At 36.5% G+C, this 26944-nt stretch overlaps 3 protein-coding genes across 3 annotated transcripts; 1 reads left to right on the plus strand and 2 right to left on the minus strand.

Moving 5' to 3' along the window:
* The first annotated feature begins 856 nt into the window (after positions 1-856).
* LOC125240012 (5-hydroxyisourate hydrolase) lies at positions 857-2833 on the plus strand. The gene is made up of 2 exons (XM_048147831.1): positions 857-1176; positions 2614-2833. The coding sequence occupies exons 1-2, from the start codon at positions 922-924 to the stop codon at positions 2698-2700; spliced, it is 342 nt and encodes a 113-aa protein (XP_048003788.1). The 5' UTR covers positions 857-921; the 3' UTR covers positions 2701-2833.
* A 1126-nt stretch (positions 2834-3959) lies between these two features.
* LOC125237902 (RNA-binding protein 5-like) lies at positions 3960-12414 on the minus strand. The gene is made up of 4 exons (XM_048145144.1): positions 12214-12414; positions 9818-12091; positions 8257-8294; positions 3960-5277 (listed from the first exon to the last, which is right to left on the minus strand). Exon 2 carries the CDS (start codon positions 12080-12082, stop codon positions 9818-9820), a length of 2265 nt encoding a protein of 754 aa, XP_048001101.1. The 5' UTR covers positions 12083-12091; positions 12214-12414; the 3' UTR covers positions 3960-5277; positions 8257-8294.
* Positions 12415-14606: 2192 nt separating this feature from the next.
* LOC125240541 lies at positions 14607-20285 on the minus strand. The gene is made up of 6 exons (XM_048148444.1): positions 19951-20285; positions 19572-19644; positions 18018-18178; positions 17380-17526; positions 15410-15658; positions 14607-15175 (listed from the first exon to the last, which is right to left on the minus strand). The coding sequence occupies exons 3-6, from the start codon at positions 18138-18140 to the stop codon at positions 15038-15040; spliced, it is 657 nt and encodes a 218-aa protein (XP_048004401.1). The 5' UTR covers positions 18141-18178; positions 19572-19644; positions 19951-20285; the 3' UTR covers positions 14607-15037.
* Positions 20286-26944: the final 6659 nt, after the last annotated feature.

Here is a 26944-nt window from a genome sequence, read left to right on the forward strand (position 1 = left end):
AGACAAATCTCGTGAAAAAATGTCAAAGTCCGAAGAAATACCTATTCGGGATAGAAAGAAATACGACCAATTCAACTATAAGCAGCCAAATAATATGCCGATGTGGCAGATAGACTACACGAAGCACGGGGATCCCAAAATAGGACCATCATTTAGTGAAGAATCAGACCAGCTCAGAGGCAAGTTGGTCAAGATCGGATCAGACCCAGAAAACTCGATCTACAAGCACAGGACTGGTATCCTGCATCCTAATGTTTACATCAAAAACAGTGCCAAAAGAATTCAAGACTACTAAAGAAAAATACAACTCGATATGAATTATGGGTATATACCTACCTTCATTAAGTTAAAACAGTGTAAAAAATGAATAAAGCGTGAACTAGGTTTATATAATATATGTCAGGTACCTATGTAAGTATTAACTTTGTAATATTAAAATAAACGTATGTTACTTAATTTCTGGTATTTATTTTAGGACTATTACTTAATTGTAGATTATATTAGGCAGGTATATAATAAGAGTATATTTTTTATACCATAACTATTGTTATTTTGTAGGTACATAACATATTACCTACATATCATTGACTTTTCTAAATTTGTATGGCAACATATTTAATTAGGTACTATTTACTCAACTATCTATAGGCACTACAATGTCAAGTAATGATTCACAAATTACCATGTGCTTTCACTTTGCATTAGATTAGATAATTTAAATTACCTAATTATGCCCATTGCAACGCAACCAAATAATGAAAACTGAGAATATAAATTATCACACTCTATTATCTGCATCCCACGTAATGATAACATTATCTTAAAACCACAACTGGTGTCAGCGGTTTGAACCCGTACGCACATCACGGTATTCTCGACACGTCGCATTATTACTCCAACCTTTCTCGAAAGCACACAGCTATGTCGCGCCCTGTTCTGTCGTCGCACGTTCTCGATACATCCACAGGAAGACCAGCGGTGCAACTTTACACAGAGTTATTTAAGCAAAAGGGAGATTCGTGGGTATCGTGGCACAGCACTGTGACAACAGGAGATGGAAGAATCCAGTTTCCCTTTACCAAGGACTCCATGAGTGCAGGAACATACAAATTGAAATTCAACGTGGGGGATTATTACACGAGGAACCAGAAAGAAACCCTTTATCCTTATGTGGAGGTACGTGCTGATACTGTGTTAGTACTTTTTATAGGTTAGCACTACGAGTATATTATGGCTCATTTGTTTTTATTACATCCTCATTATTGCAATGTAAACAATGTTAATATTATTAACATTGTTTACATTGCAATAATGAGGATGTAATAAGGTGGCGCTGATATCAATGTTATTAACTTAATAACATTGATATCAGCGCCACCTTTAGCCTAATAGGCAAACTAGGGATTTAGTAGAGTACGTAAAAGTAGAGATGTCGCTTTTTTGTTGCCATATATACATTCGTGGTCCTGGCAGACTAATTTAATTAATTTTGGTACGGAAACAGACGAATCGGGCAATGTACCATAGAGTACACACTGTTATTTATCTCCTTTTCCACCGACTCTAAACTGAACTGTGTTCCTGCGAATTTTCAGAGTACAAAAAAATGGTAGTCCTAAGACTAATCGTCCGTCCAGTGGCGCCCTCGTTGGCGGGTTTACGTTTTGTAATAAACTAACTAATTTAAGTATTTTTTTTATGTATAAATTACTATATACTGTTATTTTCCTACTAACTCAACCACTTTTAGTCACTATCACATATTTATTTAGCTTATCTTACGTTATTTTATTACCCACTTAACGGGAATACGTGGCCACCATTTGCCGTTTACTAAATAATGCGAATTAGAAGCATCAGGCAAATAATACACTAACACTTACCTATATGAGTTGATATAACAAATATGGCCAAGTGGCGGAATTAGTAGGAGAATGAGAAGGAGTCTGTCCTACGGCCGGAAAACGTCAGGCCGCTGCGATAATAGTTATTTGTTACTTATACAAGGGGGCAAAGTTGTATTTTAACGCCGAGTGTGGAATTGAGAAACGAGCAAGTGAAAGGATTCTATAGTTGAACCACGAGCGAAGCGAGTGGTTCGAGAATAGAATCCTGAACTTGCGAGTTTTTTAACACACAAGAAGTAAAATACATTTGCACCCGAGTGTAACACAAAACTTTTCCCCTCACTATAGCGAGGAAACTACAACGCAAAAAATGCGTTTATCACTGCTTCCAGTAGTTCCACAGGTGGTAAATCATCTTTATTACTAGATTCACCTAACTGTTATCAATTTTAAAGCAGTTAATTTGACTTTATTCAAGGTCAAATTACTTTACCCACTAGTGGATAAAATGCGTTTTTACCCGCTGGTATTAAAGGACAAAACACGTGTTTCCGAGCTAGTGAGGGGAAAACGAAGTTACCGCTTCCCGGCTCCGCAAAAAATACTATACACACCTTGGCCAGAAATAAAGAAAGCCTCAGATCACATGTTCGTTGACCTCGACTCCGGTTCGGCTGACAATAACGTGGAATCCGAAGCATTTCTTTACTGGCTTATGTAATCTACTTTTCTTGTTTTAGTCTAAACTATGTCCATGACTTTTCAGATCGTCTTCGAAGTGAAAGAAAACGAACATTACCACATCCCACTGCTGCTCAGTCCCTATGGCTATTCCACGTACAGGGGAAGCTAACAATTTTGCGGAAAACCTACTTTCGAGTAAAGTCTAATTTTACCAAAGAGTTAAGAGGGAAACTTATCATGACATTGTAATCACAATAATAACTATGTAGTAATTAATAAAAATATTAACATTTTCTATTTTATACATTACTTGTCATTCAGCAGCTAGAACGTTCCATCATTAATATTTACTAGTAGCATTTTTACGCGACTTCGCTCGCGTTAGAAAGAGACAAAAAGTAGCCTATGTCACTCTCCAATCCCAACTATCCCCACTTAAAAAATCACCTCAATTAGTAGCTCCGTTTTCCCGTGAAAGATGGACAAACAAACAGACACACACACTTTCCCATTATTTATCAATAGTATAGATTTGCATAGTTTGATGTTTTGATCACACTTGCTTGAAAGATGTTATTATGAAAGTGTAGTAATGGACTAAGCGCCCAGAGCCGCCAATCCTTCCTCAAATTCTCAAGGATGAAACTTTGGGATAATGTAGAGTTCGTAATCGACGTTTAATGTCAGCATATGAGGAAGGAGGAGGAAGGAATGAGGAAGGTCTGGCTGCTCTGGGCTCTTATGTCCATAAAGGACAAGAATGTCGATTTCAAAAAACCCTAGGGAGTACCATAAATAAAACAACTGTATAACAAAATGTTGTATAATTTATATTTGTACATGTTCTATTTTAATCTGTCTACGGAGCGTTAGAAGCTTTGATTGATTAAATTTACAGTCGATTTATTACAAGAATAATCCGCTAGGAGTGCTTAAGGCAGCCGATGCTGGCGCCACATTTAGAACAAGAGGAGCATTTGAATAACTTACTATATACTTTATACATACATAATTATTACGTAAAACATAAGTAAATGTCTTGTTTTTTAAATAAACTAAACCAAAGTAGCATTAATAACCTACTCATTCAGTTAAGATTAATAGCTATAGTTGAAGTAATAGTTATTTGTTATACAAGGGGGCAAAGTTGTATTTTAACGCCGAGTGTGGAATTGAAAAACGAGCAAGTGAAAGGATTCTATAGTTGAACCACGAGCGACGCGAGTGGTTCGAGAATAGAATCCTGAACTTGCGAGTTTTTTAACACATGAGAAGTAAAATACATTTGCACCCGAGTGTAACACAACTTTTCCCCTCACTATAGCGAGGAAACTACAACGCAAAAAAATGCGTTTATCACTGCTTCCAGTAGTTCCACAGGTGGTAAATCATCTTAATTACTAGATTTACCTACTGTTATCAATTTTAAAGCAGTTAATTTGACTTTATTCAAGGTCAGATTACTTTACCCATTAGTGGATAAAATGCGTTTTTACCCGCTGGTATTAAAGGACAAAACACGTGTTTCCGAGCTAGTGAGGGGAAAAAGTACATTGTTAAATAGTTCAATAATCTGTCATTAACCGATTTAGTTCTATAACCATTATTTAGGTATTTGGTAAATCTAAAGACTTGAAAACCTTTAGTAATACATAAGAAATGACAAATAATTATTACGTTAATACTAAATACTCCAGCATTAGGTACTGTTGTATTAAAAGTAAAGGTAGTTAAAGTACATGTATTTTTTCAGAATAATAACAAAGAACATGTTAGAACTAAAGTCTCACCAGAAATACATGAACATGACTTCGCGCGCCGTGCTGTGGAATTTCATAATAATAATAACTGGTTTTTTTTCTACTATTAGGTACTGAACTGTCACCCCCATATATCAGAATAACAGAGCCCTCTTGACATATGAATAGTCATATTAATATTTCTGATCAGGCTTTACCTATGTATACTCTTACCTAAGTAAAAATACTTAATTATAAAGACGTAAGACTTCTAAAATATGTTTTCGTATCAACTTTGACTTCTAGTTTACTGAGTATTAAGGTCAAATATTTAAAAAAAAACATAGCTATTACTATTGAAACCGTTTATAAGAGGTATACAAATTAATAAAAATTGACGTAACGGGAAATATAACTGCACTAGTATCTATGACACACGTATTCGTAACATTCGTTTCACATACACAGATTTCCACATTTACATAACAAACATTATAATTATGATAATAAGACGCTATAAAAATAGTTCAGTTATAATTTGGAAGTCATAATTATGAGTTATCTTTACGTCCCACATAAACAATCGGAAAGATAACCTTCGCTAGTTGTCACTCTACTGCCGCCGATGAAGAATTCATGATTTATGTATTTAGAACGTATGCTTAATATTAGGATTCTACATCAACTAAGATTTGCATCGGAATAAAGTATAACTCTCATAATTATTGCGTTCACATTCATACTAATGCTTGCGAAGGTTATCCTTACTTTTGAGAAGGCAGTAGAATAATATCAAAAATTTTACAACACGATTAAGTTTGTAACGTAATTAAATTACTATGGTTGCTCGGTATACTACTCTGACGTAACTATTGATGCCATACTACTGCCAAAAAGCCAGCAGCTCGCTAGCCTGGTATCCAAGCTAAATCACGATTGTACAACGTTGTACAAATAAATAAACCTGCTCTAAACAAGGATTGGCGGGTCCTGGCGCTGCGCCGGTTCTGTAAGGTAAATGGTCAAAGTCGTCAGTAAAGGTTTCACACTTGCACCGTTTTTTGCACCACTAAATATCACAGTTATAGCACAGTAATGTTTTTTCCAGAGTCTATACTCCGTCGCAGCTTGCTTCCTCCTCCGAATATTCTTATAGTACCTATTTTAAGCTAGAACTATTTAAAGACTAAAACACAAGACCAGGAACTTTATAGAACCCCAAATATCCCAGAAATACCAGTGGCTTCAAATAATCTATATATCTTGTCGCAAGTCGTATCGTGTCGCAATCCAGCATACATTTAAATATGCTATAACATGAATAATGTGCAGATTCGTAATTTTGCAGTATTTAACCGGTTATTATACGTTAGGGTGGAGCGAAAAAACACTTTTCTGGAATTAGCAAACCTAATAGTTATCAATCAATGCCCCTCAGTCTATGAAGCATTTGTGCAAATTTTCAGCTTTTTAAATCAACATCTTCTGCCTCCGCATTAGGTTTGAAATTTTGAAAATCTCATACAAACCTGAAAATTCAACTTTTAGAAAAAAAATGTTTTACTGCAGTATTATATTCAGTATACATTATTGATACATATTATTACAAGAAACTACCAAAAATTGCGAAAATAGCATTAAAAATTGCCAATTTTCAGTATTTTAGCGGCTCTTTTGGCGAATGTACTGAAACTAGACAAACTTTGGCGATTCTTGACGCTATTTTCGCAACTTTTTGTAGTTTTTCATAATGATATGTATCAATAACATATAATAAACATAATACTGCCGAAAATTTTTTTTTATCCGAAAGTTGAATTTTTAGGTTTGTATGAGATTTTCAAAATTTCAACCCTAATGCGGAGGCAGAAGATGTTGATTTAAAAAGCTGAAAATTTGCACAAAGGCTTCATAGACTGAGGGGCATTGATTGATAACTATTAGGTTTGCTAATTCCAGAAAAGTGTTTTTTCGCTCCACCCTATTATACGTGTTAAAAATAACGTTATGGCAAAAACATATATATAACTCAACTGGCATTACACCTTTGGGGTACGCTCAGCTAGATGGCGCTAATATTAATATTTGACTTTTAACACATATCAAGCTCAGAATATGGGCCAAATAGTCAAAACTGAGGTTCAAAAGTTTTAAGCCTGTGTCAAGAGATGGCAGTCTATGCACAGTGATTACACATTTTACTTCGACAGTAACTCTCTATAATACTCGATCCTCTTTGGTTATGGTTAACACTTGAACCTTGATTTGAATTATATGCCATAATATAAGAATAGTTATTTGTTATACAAGGGGGCAAAGTTGTATTTTAACGCCGAGTGTGGAATTGAAAAACGAGCAAGTGAAAAAATTCTATAGTTGAACCACGAGCAAAGCGAGTGGTTCGAGAATAGAATCCTGAACTTGCGAGTTTTTTAACAAACGAGAAGTAAAATACATTTGCACCCGAGTGTAACACAAAACTTTTCCCCTCACTGTAGCGAGGAAACTAAAACGCAAAAAATGCGTTTATCACTGCTTCCAGTAGTTCCACAGGTGGTAAATCATCTTTATTACCAGATTCACATACTTTTATCAATTTTATAGCAGTTAATTTGACTTTATTCAAGGTCAAATTACTTTACCCACTAGTGGATAAAATGCGTTTTTACCCGCTGGTATTAAAGGACAAAACACGTGTTTCCGAGCTAGTGAGGGGAAAATGTATTTCCATAGTATATTTTTTCATAACTAAAGCACAGAATATATAATAGTACAAGTACAGAAGGCCCACTGCTTTGAAGTTCACGAAATGCCGCCTTTTTAGATACCTACAAAATGATTACAAAGAAACGAGCCGCACGTGCGCAGCGTCGGACGCTAGGGTTGCCTATGTATTAAAAAAATTAATACTCAGATAAAATGTTATGCTATTATATTCAGGTCTTGGGTACTTTCTAGGTATATACAGTATTTATATATTTTTGTTTAAATCCCAACGTCACAAGCCTGATTGAACGTTTCCGTAGGCCATAAATGACATATTCAATAGTAGATCTGTGTAAGATTGTCCTATTTTATTCATAATGTTTGTTTAACTAAGCGTTATTAGCCATTCCACACGCGGATATCGCGTATGAACCTTTAAAAAAACTCGCGACGTATAGTAACAATAGAAAGTGCGAACAAGCGTTCCGTGAGAATGCGAGCCACCCCTGATTAGGCCGCGAACTCGCGGCCGCCCGCATGTACTTGTAGCGCGGCGATGGAATCGCGGAGTGAGCCGCCCCTGACTAAAGTTCGGATTTTTTCCATGTATGCACCTTATTCTTCTTACTTTAGAATTTAAATTAGACACTAGTCCGATCTTAAGCCGAGAAGGTTTTTGGTTGGGTGTCTTGAAAAAAAATTAGTGCAAGTTTGAGTGTCGATTACTCCTAAACTATTTAGTTGAGTTTCATCAAGTAAATTTATATTGAAAGCTTGGTTTCTTTTTAATCACGTACATCAAATGTGCAGGTAAAAGTTAGTGAGAATAAATTTATGATTTTTTTTTTGTGACGTCTTTCCAACTCACCGAAAAATAGTCCGGTCTTATCCGAGTGTACTCTATAACTAATAAAATAACCATAGTTGAAGTTTTGTAAACTGACCGTTTATTACAATGAGATCTCAATGCTCAATTGCTCATAGTCTTAACGGTCAGCTTAACATTTTTCAACTATAACGAGATTTTTTTGACAGTGAAAGAATTGTTCAGCCTATAAATTAGTTAATACTTTATATTATAAAATATCAAATTTTCAAATACCACTTCTCTTTCTGTAAGTATCTTCGAAACCTCGTGATTTTGGAGTCCAGTGAAAGCCTATGGTTTTAATTCGGGGGTCAAGACAAGATACATAGATTATTAAATGAAGACATAAGAAGTATATTGTGTCGAGCCTGTGGAAAGAGATGCGTTAGACAAGCAAATAGACTTTACTCACCACGGTGCGCGGGCGCGGCACACGGCTCAGCTCGCCATCTAGCGTTTAAATCAGAATCACACAATTAGAGAACAATCAACAACACCGCGAATCCGTCCGTTTGGAAATCCGTCTTGGCAGGTTTCAGTGAAAATGAATAATACACTCAAGAGCTGTTAATAAAATAACCATCTTCACACAATTCCTTAGTGCCCAATATTAGTCTAAATCTAATCAAAACCCTTTTTAGCAACCTTAATGAAAACTTTGAGGAGTAACTGTTTCGCTCTTTGTGCTATTTTTTAATTTCCTGGATTTTAAATGACGGAAGTGTTTAATTATATATTATTGGGAGATATAGCACTATAAAATAAAGTGATATGGAAAACTCTTTGTTTAATGCTCAATTTATGTCCCCGATGCGATGCTCAAATTAAGCGGATACATCATTTAGGTAGGCGAATTTAAACCTTTTAATAAGTCCCTATATAGGGACTTTTTCAGTCAATAACAATATGAACAATTAAATACAATTTTATGAAAAGAAATTAATATCGTCCCAAATTTAGAAGAGGTTAAAATAATTTTATCAGGTTATTATTATTACATAGTTTTACGTTGTTGCTGCCCAAAAAGAACTTAACTGACGATGTATCCACTTATTGTACAGTACAGCGCTAATATTAGAGAAGCCAATTATTATCTACCCAAATATATCCATCCACATATAGGTATAACAGGCAATAGCAAAAAAATTAAATGGCATCTAGAAAACTGTTGTGTGGAAATGGAAATATATATTTTCCAGTTTACATGCTTAGACCGAGATGCGTGGAAGAAAGAGAGGGAGGCCTTTACCCAGCAGTGGGATACAACAGACTAATAAATAAAGTAATGATTATTGATTATTACTACCACCAAATATATATAAACAGGACCTTGAGACAAGGTTGGCAAACCCATAATAGGCAATTTAGAGCCAGTTTCATAACTCGGTACATCCTCAAACGTGAGGAAAAAGTTTGATAAGCTAAGTATTTCACTACTTACAACTGCAAATGTTCTCATAGCCACAAGGTTTTTAAATTAGCAAAATGCTTACTGACTGGCTATGTACGTATAACACAAAAACAAAAGGTTATTCTTAATGCACCATAATTATGTATGAGCAGATCAATTTAACAAATGACAGCGCCAAATATTATGCAATGATAGGTAAATTCTTAATTCGTAACAAAATGAAATAGGCTGTGCAGCTGCAAAGCCAGGAAAACTTGGATTCTAAGGTTTGATATTTTTGGGGTCATTGTTGAGCCCCTACTAGAATATGATTTAAATTGACTTGTCAGCAATTTGATTATGAATTACTGCAGCGGTATGTTGCAATTATAGTGGTCCATTTGTACTTTATTATTTATACAGAAAATAAATCTGAAGTTTTAATTTTTTTTTGTCAAAATGCTTGCCCCTATAAACCCAATGAAGAGACCTCAATATATAAAATAATATAATTGCACTAACCTCTAATCCTGAATCTGTAATAAAGTTATTAGTGGTAATAAATGAAATAAAGATTACCCACCTAATTTCCCTCCTCTTGGCCGACGACTTCCTTATACCGCGCAATCATAAGCTTTTTAACAGTGTCGCGATATGTCTCCCCGGGAGTGGGTGTGTAAATGCCTCTCTTCTGCCCTAGACCTGCCAAGCTTGGCCTCTGCTCTGCTTCAATGGGTGCTATCCGTCCCTGTTCAGTTTTGCCTAAACCTCTTCCAGCTGACCAACCCATCTTCTGAAGCATTTTACCTCCAATGGTATCAACCACAGATGGCGGGGGAGCAGCCTGTATGGGAGGCTGAATGGGCTCTGGCGGCTCAAACCTCTTCCTGACCGGTGTCTCATCCTCGCCAAACTTCATTCGGCGCTCTGCTGCCCGATCTCTATATCCATTCATCTGAGGTGCTGAATCAGATTGTTTCCTGTGAGCAGCAAGATTTTGTTTATGTAGATCTGAAAGAGTCTTGTGCTTTGTAAGAACCTCTGCAGAAGGGAACTTTCTTTTACACAGTAAGCATGTTAATTTTGTCCAGTCAATAATGCCGTCATCATTGTCAAATGCCGGTTCTGCTACTCTCTTTATCAAAAATTCATCAGGAGCAGCCGGGACTACAGTTGGTGGTGGGGAAATTTCTCTCACATGTGTTAATGAGGGCCCGGCTCCAAGCACTGAAAAGCCAATGTCTGCAGATCCCTTGCTAGGCCCTGTGTCTTGTGGCTGGTCCATAACATAGTTACTCTTTGCATTTTCTTTCTTTTGGTTTAATGTTCGAGCCCATCTTTCCATATCTTTGGCTATCTTCTTAGCAACTTTTACTTTGTCTTCTTTGTCTTTTTTCTTTTTCTCCTCTGGCTCCTTAGTAATAATGTTATCTACTGTCACTGATGGTGGATTAGGCAGCTTGGGTTGGTCAGTATTTTGTGTGGCTTGCGTAGCTGCAATATAAGTAGAACTAGTGGCATCCCAATACATATATTGATTAATTTGGCTATTGTAAAAGTACTGTGTGGTGCCATCATAGTACAGACCCGAAGAAGGGTCATAGTAGTACCCAGATGTCTCATCATACATGAATGTTCTAACATCAGGTGCATTATACACTGTTGTTCCATCACCTGTAGGAGCCTTAATATTGTTTACTGCTTGTGTAGCAGATACAACAAATGTAGGGACTGCTGGAGTCCATGTGAGCTGCCGAGCCTGAGCTGCATTGATGGCTGACTGGGCTACTGCTGCCGCAGCATTAACTCTATCTGCTTCAGACAAAGCTGAACTGTTGTTGTATGTGGTCATTTGTGAATAATAACTAGAATAGTCTACTAGATTCGGGGCTGGTTTAGGAATCTTCTGGGGCTCATTGTAAAATGATATCAATACTTCCCGGCTATCAATTTCAAGTGGAGGTGAAAGAGTCATCAATTCAGAATGAGCAGCTGTGGAATCGGCTATAGAATTGAAATTTATATATGCGAGGCACTTTGATGCTCCAGTCAAAGTTTCTCTCCCTATTGTGATCCCTGCTATAGAATCTAAAACAGCCTTTGAGCATCTCTCTTTCAATGCTTCTAATATTTTTTCTTCTGTTGTTAAAGCATCCAATCTTCTAAACAAAAGTCTTTTTGTGATACCCATGCCTTCTGTCAAGCCATGCCTCTCAGCATCAGCCCCATAAACAGTCCCTTCTGATCTCTTTCCATTGCAGTTACGTCTATAGCATATTTGGCGTCTTTTAAAATTGTATGAGCCACATTTACAAAACCAATCTCCCGGAGAGGCATTGACAGCTTGTTCGTCCTTGTTGTCATAAGTAGAGGTGACATTGTCCAGTTCGCGGCTGGCGGATCGGCTGCGCGACCGTGGAGTGGGCGGGTCAGGTACACTGATCTTAGGCGGAGAAGGTGGCGCTGGAATGTCGCAATCGCGTTCACGTTCGTGTCGGCGCGGCGAATGTCGTCGCGATCGAGAGCGTGAGCGCGAACGCGCACGTTCGTGGCGATCCCGAGAGCGTCCGCGTCGGTCATCACGCTCGTAACGATCCCCACGGTCACCGCGGTCGCAACGATCGCCGCGGTCGGTGCGATCACGCCGGTCACGGTCACGGTCCCCGGTACGGTCGTACCGGTCATACCGGTCGCGGTGGTGGCGAGGAGATCCCCGTGAACGGTCAGGAGAATCGCGGCGCATGTCCCATACGGGCGAACGTGCTCGCTTCGCCCACGGGTCCGGTCGATCTTGAGTCTCCCACCGCGAACTCCGGTCATTGCGGTCGTCACGTCCACGCCACGACATCGCTTATCCCTGCGAACATCCACATAGATCAACAAACATTACTCACGAGCCTTCCCACGTCGCCGTCGCCGCCGATCCAATGGAGCCCTAAAAAAATCTTCGATCAATGACCCCTTCCTCATTTTGTTTACCTGTATTTGTCACTTGGTCAATGTATTGTGATTCTGCGTTGAGACACGATAGTTCTTAACAAGAAATCAATTATTAATTTTCATAGAAGAACGGTTACTTCAGACAGTAGACATTTCATTGAATTCTTTTTCACAGGCTACATAGAACACTTCAAAGCGAGCATATCGCCATATTGATTTCTTTTTTTTACTACGCAGAGCTGCGTGAGCGTATTCTGCGTTTTGTTTCATCAAGAAAAAATATGACATGTTCAAGTAGACTACTAAAAGCGAAGTAAAAAAAACTTTAATTATTTTTTATTTTAATTTAACACTCCAGTTCAATTAGAAAAAAAGCATAAAAATAGAAACAATGCGCTATGGACAGGATATTTGATAGTTGACTTCTATTATATCGTAAAATCAGTTTCTTACAAGAATTTTATATATATCTCTGGATAGTGCGTGCCGACCAATGAGTTGAAGCCAGGTTCATTCACCTTTACTCCTATGTTCTATCTCATTCCAACACTGTGATGTATTGCCAGATAAGTTAATAAAAAAAACGTATAAAACATTCTTTAATCAAATTGACTTACTTTTCTTTGTATTATACAAAAAAAAACTCAATCAAAAACCTTATTTCTCCGGTATTTACCTGCTGCGTACTATGGGAACACTAATAATAAAAAAATATGCCCGATATGTCAGAATTGTCAAAATTCATTCACCGATTCAGAGATTTATTTTGCAAAATAAACGTTTTTCGACGATTTACTTAAGGTCTGAGCTATGTATTGCATAGTGAACCATTGTGGAAGTAAATGGAAACCGAAATCCGACGTAAAATTTCACAAGTAAGTACTTATTTTACCAAAATGTTCATAAACCTCACTGGCAATAAATTTTCTTCTATTTTGCTTGTAATCTTGGTTAGTTCTTATCATTATATTGGTTTCATTGTCTCAAATTATATCAAAATTCCCACGAATAGGTTTAGAACGATAAATATGACCTTTAAAGAAAAATAATGCTATGTGTGGTTTTACGACTAGGGTGACCAATCTTTTTTCTTGCATGGTATTTACTCTTATTGAATGGAGCTAAATCTATCAACTTGGTACGGTTTCTATGTTCATAGTTCATATCACAGTATAATAATACCAACTTTATATAATTTATGTCTTTACAATTAACATGAATAATATTAAACTTTTCAGTGTTCCAAAAGATGAAGGAAGGAGGCAGCATTGGCTGTTGGCTGTCGATTGTACCGATAAAAGGAAATGTTTCAGAGCGTTCGACAATTTGCAGATTTGCACTTTAAGCCTGAAGATTATGACACAGAAAGAAATTTTAAAAATCAGTCCAGTAACGACGGATATATCGTGGCCTAAACATTAAATTGAGATACATATATACATGCCAAGAGAATTGAAATACGTAGGAATTGAGAACCACCTTCCTTGAGATTTGGGGCGGCGCTTAAGAATAAAGATACTGTTTTAAAACGTCCTAGTATTTCATTATTTCCCCATTGACAAATACTTCCCTTATATTTTTGTGGCTATTCCCACTAGTTACCACCAAGTTTTTACCTGTCCTAACTACTGGGATTTCCCCCACATTGTTAATTACCACACCGGGGGTTGATAGCTACTGGGATTAGTTTTCCCAGTAGTTACTACCAAAATATTATTGTGATGATCAAAACACTAAAATATATATTCCATTGCATGCTTTAATAAACACAGGTGTCAGTTAGTAAAAGACAAATACTTATGTAACTCCGTATAGACAGATAAAGTCTAAGAAAAAAACTTACCTCAAAACCATACAGAAAAAGGTACGGTGAGCTAGATGGCGATACACCTTTGGGGTAGGTACGCTCAGATAGATGGCGCTAATATTAATATTTGACATTTTAACACATATCAATATCATATCAAGCTGAGAATATTGTCAAAACGGAGGTTCAAAGGTTTTAAGCCTGTGTCGAGAGATGTAATACGTCAAATTCCGCGGGATATCCCTAATGTATGCTTAATCATGGACACCCTAAAGAAAGAGATGCAAGACCGGCGTGACGTAATTCAAGGTCAAATTTTCTGGCTTCAAAGTAATGTTCGGCGTGCAACATCCATGTATATAAGATTCTTGGTTTCTTATTACGAAAGTTCAAACTGATTTGCGACATTATAATTTTTTTTGTAATTAAATACGTTCTATACCTACCAATGGCATAACGGATATGGTTGTCTATTTTTTTAAACTATCATATCTATAAAGAAAACATTTCCAATGTTAAAATTATGCGTAGGAACGCTTTTCTAATGCCGTTCTGTTAGCGCTATATATCTGTGAGTAGGATATAAATGTAGACGAGGAAAGGGCAATAAAAAATACACCAAAACTAAAATAAAATTGTGTATTTTCGAAACAGTTGTTTTTTTAAATATACATATATGTATTACGCTATTTTAACATTACATAAATTACTAATTCATCAACCGATTTTCTCTGGTAAGCTATAAGTGTGCCAGTCTGACAGTTTTAGCTTCATATACGACATTTAAACATTTTTTTCTGCAGTCGCAAGTCTTCAATTCTTGAAGCACGGAATTTTGTATAAATTATTTACGCTGTTTCTGTCTTGATTACTTACTAACATAATAATTAATAATACATTTTCACATATACAAATAAAGGCTTTAAGCGCAAAGTAACACGTCTAATGCGATAATCTGGCATGCCCCGCCTTCCAATCGTAAATATTAGGTAGCATCTATTGTTAGCTAGCTCGGACTAATTCAAGACACTATGTGCCTCATGTTGGTCTTTAAGTTTACTCCTGTTGACCTGTGAGTAGATGTTCACGTAGAGTGCAAATTTCTCGTTCAATGTTTTCACGCGCGAGAGGCTCCAGAAACTCGAACTCTGGTGTGTGATATAACTTGGGGATCTGTGAGAACTGATTCAGGACCTGTAAACACAGTAATTTTGAGTTAAAAAATATAATTAATAATATGCAGCAATAATACGACCACTGTCTAACATATCTTTCTTTGACTCTCTCATATGATTCTTTTGTTTTGAAAGCTTTGAACCATTTACTAACAAACGTTAAGAATGTAATCATTTCACATCGCGATTAATCTTGCTTGGTTATCTTCGGTCCCAGATTTTTATAAAATGATTAGTAACAATGAATAATAACCTTAATCCTTAGTTCCACGTAGTTCTTATTGCTCATTGCTGCATACTCTGCCCGCACCAGTTTAGCATGCGCCTCATACTCTTCGCGGCTGGCTGCGAGAATGGAAAGCTCGCAATCACCAAACAGCTGCAGGTCTCTCAGCGGCGCCGGACCCGGTGTTCCTCCACCCGGCGAGCCCGCACCACACGCGCCACACCATGATGCTTCGTCGTCAGTCAGCAACGCCAGAACGTATGATGTCAGGTCTTGCTAAGGATAAAAAAATTAAAACTAATTTAATGTTAAATTTAAAAGTGGAAAATGTCTGCCTTGGGTGAGACTTGAACTCACGGCCTCTGGATCGATACTCCAGCGCTCTGCCAACTGAGCTACCAAGACTTCAACCAAGCCAGCGAAATTTTCCACTACTAAGGTCAATGGGACCCGTAGCGACATCTACCGTAAGAGTCGTCGATTGCCGACGTTTCTGCTAATCAGAAGTTAAAATTTATAATTTAATGTTATTCCGAATACCTACATAATTTTGTAATTGTATGATGATTACGATATAACTGCTCAAGATTCGTTTTCTAGTTTAGCCTCCTGGGGTTCAATGTCCTAATACTAGGAAAAATACCTACGACGACATTTGAATCTACGTTAAATGGAATTGAGTTGCTTTGTTTTGATTCGTTCGATTTTCAAACAAAAGAAATTCAGCCCTGTTCTCTTGTACCATTCAAATTTGTTTGGCAATTTTTTTTGTATGGTGGGCCGCTAGAGGTTAAAGCAGGGATTTCTTTGAAAATTATATGACACAAAGGAATATAAGGAATGAATTGTTGATATGTTTTGCTAAACATTTTTATATTAAAGGAAAAAATGGAAAAATTTACGCTTCCGGCGGGACTTGAACCCGCATCATTTGCAATCCGTGCAAGGCTCTTAACCAATTGAGCTACGGAAGCCACGCCGGACATCGCAAATCCTTCCATGCCTTTCCTTATGTACACACGTCTTGGGGTGACGTCTAGCGCCATCTACCGACAGACTATTACATCTTGTAACGGCACTGGAGTCTCAAGTTATATTGAGAATTCACCAGTAACAATGTGCTAACCCATACTAAATTTATTTTTAACAAGCAGAAACGTCTGCTAACGATTCTAAACATTTTTATATTAAAGGAAAAAATGGAAAAATTTACGCTTCCGGCGGGACTCGAACCCGCATCATTTGCAATCCGTGCAAGGCTCTTAACCAATTGAGCTACGGAAGCCACGCCGGACATCGCAAATCCTTCCATGCCTTTCCTTATGTACACACGTCTTGGGGTGACCTCTAGCGCCATCTACCGACAGACTATTACATCTTGTAAATTGTGTGGTAGATGGCGCTAGACGTCACCCCAAGACGTGTGTACATAAGGAAAGGCATGGAAGGATTTGCGATGTCCGGCGTGGCTTCCGTAGCTCAATTGGTTAAGAGCCTTGCACGGATTGCAAATGATGCGGGTTCAAGTCCCGCCGGAAGCGTAAATTTTTCCATTTTTTCCTTTAATATAAAAATGTTTAGAATCATTAGCAGACGTTTCTGCTTGTTAAAAATAAATTTAGTATGGGTTAGCACATTGTTACTGGTGAATTCTCAATATAACTTGAGACTCCAGTGCCGTTACAAGATGTAATAGTCTGTCGGTAGATGGCGCTAGACGTCACCCCAAGACGTGTGTACATAAGGAAAGGCATGGAAGGATTTGCGATGTCCGGCGTGGCTTCCGTAGCTCAATTGGTTAAGAGCCTTGCACGGATTGCAAATGATGCGGGTTCAAGTCCCGCCGGAAGCGTAAATTTTTCCATTTTTTCCTTTAATATAAAAATGTTTAGAATCGTTAGCAGACGTTTCTGCTTGTTAAAAATAAATGTTTTGCTAAGTCAAGCCAGTTAAAAAAAAATAAGGCCAGATTATTGAGAGAGAGTGCGAATACTCACAGATTGTGGATGTAGGCGTAATAAATCTGCCAACAGGCGTACAGTGAGATCTGTAGGTGTATGTCTCAATACAATAGCCAATTTAAATGCCGCAGGTTGGATTACATCATCTATGCCTTTTGCTAGCAAATTCTGCCATACACCAGCCTGAAAATAATATGTAAATTATAGTCACAGCAAAGAAAGTATTATAATATCCAAATGAGAGACAGTGATAAAGGCTTTTTCCCCTCACTAGCTCGGAAACACGTGTTTTGTCCTTTAATACCAGCGGGTAAAAACTCATTTTATCCACTAGTGGGTAAAGTAATTTGACCTTGAATAAAGTCAAATTGACTGCTTTAAAATTGATAAAAGTAGGTGAATCTAATAATAAAGATGATTTACCACCTGTGGAACTACTGGAAGCAGTGATAAACTCATTTTTTGCGTTGTAGTTTCCTCACTATGGTGAGGGGAAAAGTTCTGTGTTACACTCGGGTGCAAATGTATTTTACTTCTCGTGTGTTAAAATACAACTTTGCCCCCTTGTATAACAAATAACTATTTCGAATTCAACCCTTTTAGATGCGGTTATAACAAATGTATAGTCCAAAATAGCATAATAAAGATGCAGATTATTGCAGATGTATACGAACTTGATATGCAACGCAGTTACGTAGGGAATGCCAAACAGTGTCTGGTGGCGCAGTGTCAGATATGCGAGTCCAAGCAGCATCAGCGTCGGGGCACACCAACACGCTGCACGCTGCACGCCACATACGCGCCGCAGCACAGCCTTCGCGCGCGCCTACTGGCACTGTAATTTTGTTTATACATATTTCATACTGTCATAAATTATTGGATGCCCTAGGGCAGGAACTTAACCAAAGTGCAGCATACAACATGCGAAGTTCTAACTTCTAAGTCACAAATTAACTTCAATATTTATGCTTATTGGACAAACGTTAGTCCAAGAGATGCTGTTTTATATCGGAACGAGAAAACCATGATATTGCTGTCTACAGCTAGTGTACACATACTACAAATCGTACCTTCTGATCGCCTATTTGCATAGCTGGGCATTAACTCGTTAATCCGTTAATCGTTAATTAACGAAGTTAACATTTCGATTAACGGATTAACTTTTAAGTTAACTTTAAAAAATGTTAACGGATTCGTTAACTTCCGTTAAATTTCATCGAGTCCGTTAATCGTTAATCCAGTACCCCAAGCGGCTCGCTGCGCCGCGAAAACCACGTTCTTACTGCTACTTTAAAAGCCCGTAGTACGGCAAAACCTAGGATTTATCGGTAAAAGCAGATCCGTCGGTTATAAACAGTCTAAAGACCAATTGGCGACTTTGGATCACTTATTTGAGAATCTTATTAGGCGTGCTAGATCGATCACTAACCTGGGAATGAGTGCAATCATCAGGTATGACAGACAAATCGCGCAACCGACGCATCGAATTAGAGTCCGGCGCAGGCCTTAGATTACTCTACCAAGTTATCGTGGCCCACAGCATCGAGTTGTCATCTCAAATCTCAATTTGAAGAACCGACGCACCACGATCGCGACCGCATGAATGACCCAATAATTAGGTACCAATCCGAAGTAAAACCTAGGATTTAGCCAACCAACGGCGGTAAAAGCCCGAAGAGACCGTAATTATTACATTTCGGTTTTTTACCGATTGGTGTCACTGGTTTTAATGGTTTTTGGTGGATACTTAGTAAATAGAAATACATAATATCTACAGTGAAGTCCTATTTTTATGACATGTTAACGGATTATCGATTAACTTTAACTTCCGTTAAATCTACCGAAATGTATCGCTTTAACGATTAACGAAGTTAACTTCTTAAGTAACGGATTAACGATTATCGAAGTTAACTATTTGATTAACGGTGCCCAGCTATGCCTATTTGTATGAAAGTGTATTTAATGTAGACGATAAATATTAGGTATTTGATTACAGTAGTAAGTAGGCATTCAAGATCAAGATAAGTGCTAAGTATTATACATAATACAGTAATATGTATTGTATTCTTTTTATTTTTTAGAGTCGTTTCCGTCGAAAAGCAACAAGTCTGCTTAAACTTGTCATTAATCAAAATAGTTCACAGGCCCTGTATGGTGTAGTATAATAGCCTCAAAATTAAAAAAAACAAAGATATTTTTTAAAACAAACAATTAAAATGTTGACTCACCTCCAGTATCTGGTTCTTTCCACCATGCTTTCGCCAGCTTGAATAAAATATGGCCGTAAAGCCAAACTGTCAGCTGTGAAACACACGAAATATATTAAAACTACTGACGACAACAACTTCAATTCATTCTTCAGTCAATGCCTTTCATTACATCAATAGGCCGCATATTTTCATTTACTTAATCGAAAATGGAAAAATATATAACAATTCACTCGTTTTGCACTTCATACTATGCATTAACAAAACGCACTACAAGTCGTTCAACTGACGAAGAATATACATTAATGCATTATTACTCATTCGTTTTATTAAATTTGTCAAAATAGTTGTTAATTTATTGATGTACAAAACAAATTCTTTAATTTTAAGAATTACTTACTGGAAATTCACAAGTGTTTGATGGTTTCAATCGTATTTAGTTGAAAAAAATTGTTTGTTTGATTAAGGCGAGCGAGGGGCGCGCGCGACTGTCATGGTCGCCGAGGCGCCAGGCCTTTCTCATTGGGGATGCCTATAGTGCTAAGTGCTGTAAAGGGCTCGATAGATGTTTCGATAACACAATTAACACTACTTTGGTTTGTGCTGAATTTCCTTATACGTACGTATACTAATTGGAGTAAGTACTTAGGTATTTAGTATTGTCAGTAAGTAAGTACCTACACGGAGTTGTTCATTCCAAAGACCTTTACAGGGGACAGCTCAATCACATTTTTTGCCATACGAAATTAAACCTTATTACTGAAACAGAAAGTCGATCGTATCAGACTAGCGAAAACGGTCCACATGAGAGGGCATTGTTTGGGCTGGTGTCCCTCTCGCACGTGTTGCCAGTGTTAATGAGGTTCCCATATTAGTAGTATTTTTATCTGTATATTACCTGACTTTATAACTTCTTATTTTATTTTAATGTTATATTCAAACTAGGGTTTTGATATATTTCAAAAAATTTGAAAATAATTATAATGTAATTATTTTGATGCCAGTAAATCAAAGATTTGTATAATTAAAAAATACTTTCAATTGGGTGTTAGTAGATTTAGTAGGAACTTTGAAAATTGATTGGTATCCCCGTTGAAGTAAGTTGTATTGTTAAAAACCTAAAGTCAAAGAATTCCAGCGGTTACGACGAAATTCCTATCTCCATCATAAAGGAAAATATTGACATCTTAGCTGAACCACTAACTTACTTCTTCAACGAATGTTTTGATCAAAGCACTTTTCCAGATCAACTAAAAATTGCAAGAGTGGTGCCAATACATAAAAAGGGCTCAAAAACAGACCCTAAAAACTATAGACCTATATCTCTCTTGCCCACACTCTCGAAACTGCTAGAGAGACTCATGAAAGACAGGCTAATAAAGCACCTTTTCCTGCATGGAATTATAAATGAAAGACAGTTTGGCTACCAGAAAAGCAAGGGCACAAATGATGCCATCACAACATTGATTGGAGATGTAGTGCGGCAACTAAATCAGAATAGAAAAGTTGCGGGTCTATTTTTAGACTTAAGTTCAGCTTTTGATACAGTTGATCATAACATATTACTCGCTAAGCTGGAACATTATGGGATTAGAAACAATACGTTATCGTTTTTTAAATCTTATTTATACAACAGAAAACAGTTCATCCAAATTACGAAGACTTTAAATAACGAGGAGAGGGTATACAGTTCGAATATGGCTATATTAACGAAAGGAGTTCCACAGGGATCCATATTAGGCCCTATATTTTTTATTATATTTGTAAATGATTTAGCGACTTTTGTAATGAATACACTTCCATGCACTCAGCTTGTAGCTTTTGCTGATGATACGAACGCCGTTATTTCTGCAGAAAGTACTTTATTACTTAATAACAGACTCAATGACGCCTTAGAGCACTTTAATGCCTGGTTCAAAGTGAACAACTTGTTATTGAATTGTAAAAAAACGAATGTTTTGCTTTTCAGGTCCACTGCTAAAAATAGAGAAATGTTACAAATCTGTTCAAATGGAACTGTAATACACCAAGCAGAATCAGTAAAATTTCTTGGCGTGAATATAGATGAGAACTTAAACTGGAGAAATGAACTGCTTGCAATTTCAAACTCTGTCAGTTCTGCATGCTATGCCCTAAGGAGTCTCAGAGACGAGGCTAAACTATCCCAGCTAAAAACCGTATATCACGCATTGGTCGAATCCAAGTTACGGTATAGCATTAAGTTTTGGGGTTATAGCTATAAGTACAATGTACAAACAGCGTTCGTGGCTCAAAAAAGAGCGATAAGAACAATAGCCAGAATTTCACAGACAGATTCCTGTAGGGATTATTTCATGCAGTATCAAATTCTCACTGTTCCTAGTTTGTATCTCATGGTGGTATTAACAGATCTCGTTAAATCTATTGTTAACATAGAAACACCAGAAGACAGAGAACTCCGTCTAGCTACAAGGAGAAAAGACTTGCCACAAACAATTATACCTAAACTCATGGTAGTTAAGCACTCAGCCGACTATCAGGGCATTGTTCTCTTTAATAGATTACCCGTTGAATTAAAGATTATAGCCAATGTCAATAAATTCAAAACTGCGCTTAGGGATTTTTTGCTAAATAAGTGCTTCTACTCAGTGGAAGAATTTTGCCAACCCACTAGCAATTAATTAGAACCCATTTTATGTAACTAAGTAAGACTTTTGACATGTTAGAATATTTTATTATAATTAATTTGGTTATTATTGTTCTAAATATAACTTTGACATCCAATTGCTATTATTGTTTTAAATGGGTTTTTTATTTTTATTTTTATTTTTATTTTATATAGTCGCTTGTTATTGACAACTGTTGTTTTTTTAGTTTGGTAAAATATGTTTGTATTATTTGTGTCAATTATTGCTAATTAGGACGTTTTATTGTATGTATATAAGTGTAATAATTTCAAATGCGATTTATATTGCTTGTGAATTAAATAAATGAATGAAAATGAAATTTATGACAGTGATGACGTCACTGAATAATGTTGACATTGTCAGCAAGTGCGAGAGGGACACCAGCCCAAACAATTACCTCTCATGTGGACACACTTTTTGACCTAACTAAACAATCTAGTTTAATAATTCTAAATCTATGGTTCATTCTCTTTCAACCGTCATAAGGGCGAAAATTTGAGATATATTTGCAGTAAGCCCTTACTGCAAATATATCTCAAATTTTCGTTTTCTGTAGATAGTATCTCTACCACTAGCTGCATGGTAACGTACTAGGTACTTAATATATTTTGACGTGACAACGTCTAATAACTCGTTACTGGGCTGCATGCACAAAAAAGATGACGTCATTGTCCCGTTCCGCAAGCGAGAGCGCGGCACGAACGAGAGAAAAGCGTGATCGGCTCAGTTCGGTTCGTGCTGCATCTGTCTCCCTTCCACTCGATTAGCTTAGCGCAAAAGATACACGTGAACTGTTTATAAAGTGAAGTAAACATAGTAAACTACCCAACTAGCAAAAGTCGCGCTTACAACGATCTCAAGACTAAATTTTTTTGGTTTTATATTGATTCTATATCATCGTAGAAGCCTGGATTTGGGCACAATTATAAGCGTATTTATTTTAATATCGTTCTAACATCACTTTTATTGCATACTGTTCGCTTTTACAGTAATCTTGCCAAAACTAATTTAAGCTTTCTTAGGCTAATATCGCTTTCACGTAAGTATTTTATAAGCCTGCATAGGCTTATTTTGGTCCAACATTAGACTCTTGTGAGCCTAAACAAGCTTATTTTGATTTTTGTACGACAACACGATATTTGAAACATTCTACGGCTACGTTGTGACAAAATAAACACTAAAGGTAATTACGTATTACCATTTAGTAATATTTATAAACTTATAATAACGTGTTTCTTATCCTTGGTGCTTCTTCATATTGCGCGGTAAGTATTTGGAAAATATTATTTACTGTAAAATAGACCCTTATTTACACTTCAAATTTCATGCGCCCACTCAAATAATAGTATTTTGTATCCTCGTTAATTATTTTATTTCTTTACTTGCAGTAAAAAGACGCCATTGTTATAGTTGCATTTTCTCAGTGCGCTATTAGACTATTATAAGATAATTTACTATAATATTAGCGTTCTTGAATACCAATGATACGGCCATGTTAAATTAATTTAGGATTCCTTGCTTTAACTATATAAAACCTCATTTTCTAAATCTTGACCTGATTTTATATCACTTGACCATATAAATACAAGTATACTTATTGTTTTTACTTTTTATTTAAATGACAGAGTTGGTGATGTGAAATGGTTGTATACTTACAACTGTGTTCCCAAAATTGATTTAAGGTCAAACCACTTTATATTGATATCATCTATTGTTTATTTAAGTATGTTTATCCTATATCACTCTAATATCGAACTAAATTACTGCTATTAATCTCATAATAGCTTTAAATAAGGTCACAAAAAGATGCACTATTGTATTTTTATGTTATGCTGATATTAGTCTGAAATTCTTACAAAAGCATTTATTAAGACCATTATAACATCAAATGATCCAATATCACTCTAATATCTTACTTAACTACTGCTATTGACCTTATAATAGTTTTAAATAAGATGAAAAAAGTATGTACTTATAGTGTTTTTATGTTATGCTGATATTAGTCTGACATTCTTACAAGAGCATTTATCAGGACCATTATAAAATCAAATAAACTTAGAGAAGAGGACTATAAGAACAGTTACTCTCAAGAACAATGAATCTACGTAAATGTTATTGTAGGAGTATATATTTTTACATGAAAAGAAATACACAGGGATAATAACAATTTTCAATGAATTTTCATATGTCGACATTGACATTTATCAATCAAAACATTGCAGCGGCCTGAAAGCTAGAAATAGGTTGCACAAGGAGGTTAGCTAAAGTGTAGTCTTAGGACTTATATACTCTGTCAAACAAGTCTGTCAGTAAATAAGAACAAAGAAAACTATATGCATCTTTAGGGTGCTAGAGAAAAGGATACCTATAGTTTTCTTTGTTCTTATTTACTGACAGACTTGTTTGACAGAGTATAAGTAACAGTTGTTCTAGTCAGAGTCAGAGAGGACAGTAGTGAAATATTTACGAAAATAATAAGTTTATCTATATCAATAATAGTGTTGAATTAGGAAATAAAATAACCTTGCAAATGTTTAATGTATTGCCTAAAAAAGATAAATGTGCTTATCAGAATATTCCAAAAATTGTTAATATTTCAAATAACTTAATTTTACTACGGGGTTATTATTTCTTAATGAAATTTTGCTGACAACGTAAATGACCTAGAATTTCCTAGCCTTTTCCATTCCACGTCCATCTTTCATGAAGAGCCAATGCCAAGTGATTGGTTCGCCAATGTGTAAACAGCGACTCTTAATCTTGGCCAAGGGGTTCCACCAAGGGTTGTTGGAACCGTTGGCCACATGTGTACAGCGGCCATTACATGAAGAGCCAATGCCAAATGATTGGTTCGCCAATGTGTAAACGGCGACTCTTATCTTGACCAAGGGGTTCCACCAAGGGTTGGTGGAACCGTTGGCCACATGTGTACAGTGGCCATGAAAAAGAAGATTTTTATACAACCTGTCAGATCAATCTGAAAATTCATAATAAGAGCGTGTGTAGACAGTTGCAAAATTGTATGGAACTCCGTTCGTTATGACTTTTCAGATCATGAATTTTAAGACTGTCTGTTGCCGGCCTAATGTTTCGCGTTGTCACGTCAAACTTCCGTCCGTAAACCGACTTTACAGACAACCAATTTTTTTAAATTAATTTATATATAAGTAAGTAGGTATCTATTCTTTAGTGCGGCATGTGCGCACGGCACGAGTAAGAATGTTTTTGAGACAGAATATTATATAAGACTAAAGTCAATGTAAAATCGAACAATATATGATATTTAACTACCTGTCACCAAAAGGCTCTCTTGATACTTCCAAAACAAAGTTGCACTTATTTACAAGACTGCAATGTTGTCAGTGCAAATTTCGAACAAATTTTGACTTGTGCCCAAATATAAAATACTATTATATTGTATAAATTTCCTCAAAGATGATGTGAAAAATGTACGTGTAACATGGTAGCAGAATTATTTCCACCATGGGCGTTAATACTTAAATCCCTCACTACGCCCAGGATTCTATTTTAGAATTCGTCGCTCGCTACGCTCGTGATTCAATTATAGAATCCTTTGTTTCGTTCAGAATTCAATAAACCCCCTCGCCGTAAATATCTCATTTTACTCCCTTGTTACACAAACTACTATTTTTTGGTTGTCGACCATTGCATTGATTAGTCGATATTATTCACATCACTAAAGCTCGGGGGATGGAGGCACGAATACCAGCACGCATGCGCCCCCGCGCGTTAAGAGCCCATATCCAATAAAATTACCAATTTAAAAGTATGCGAACAAAAAATACTCTTATTATTTTGGAGTATGGCTCAAAATACATTAAGAACTGTAAAACTGTACTTGAGCTGGCATTAATGAACATTATTTTTGTGGCGTTAAGGTCGAATATGTGCCTTACTTGAGGTAACTTTATAAAATAATAAAGGGCGACACTAAGACACGTTTAAAAAACCGGCCAAGTGCGAGTTGTACTCGCGTTGTAAGCGTTCCGTACACTACAAGAAGGGCTTAAGCGCCTCCTTTTTAATAGGAACTTAAGTCATTTTTGCGAATAATCGATATTTTGAACAAAACGAAACAGAAATGAGTTTTTATCAGAGAAAAGAGACTAAATGTTTATATATATTCAAACACGCTCACACAATTTCAAGAGATTTGGTAACTCCTTGCAGCGGCAGTGAGTGAAATTCGTAATTTGAGTTTTTTTCTTTTAAGTCCGACTTACGCTTTACTTTATTTCTAATAGGTTTTCCTGTAATCTATAGATAAAAACTATCTCGTGTATCTTTTTGTAAATTTTACGCTTAGTAGTTTCGGAGATAGGGGGGGGGGGGTCATTTTTTGCCTATTTTCTAAAATAACTTGAAAATTACCTTACTAAAAATTATTAAAAAAATATTTTTGAAATACATATAAAAACCTCTTTCATTTGATATGTAACACAATATAGTTTTAGAAACTTTGATTTTTAATTTTCACTTTTACCCCCCCCCCCCCCCCCCAAAAGTGGCCTCTATAATTAAATTTTCTTAATTTAAATTACGTGTCCGTCTTTGGGTCACAGGTTTACATATGCGAGCCAAATTTGAAGTTAATCGGTTCAATAGTTTCGGAGAAAATTGGCTGTGACAGACGGACAGACAGACGCACGAGTGATCCTATACGGATTCCGTTTTTCCTTTTTGAGGTACGGAACCCTAAAAATACAA

This window comes from Leguminivora glycinivorella, chromosome 2, assembly GCF_023078275.1.
Source record: "Leguminivora glycinivorella isolate SPB_JAAS2020 chromosome 2, LegGlyc_1.1, whole genome shotgun sequence".
In the NCBI taxonomy this organism is placed as follows: Eukaryota; Metazoa; Arthropoda; class Insecta; order Lepidoptera; family Tortricidae; genus Leguminivora; species Leguminivora glycinivorella.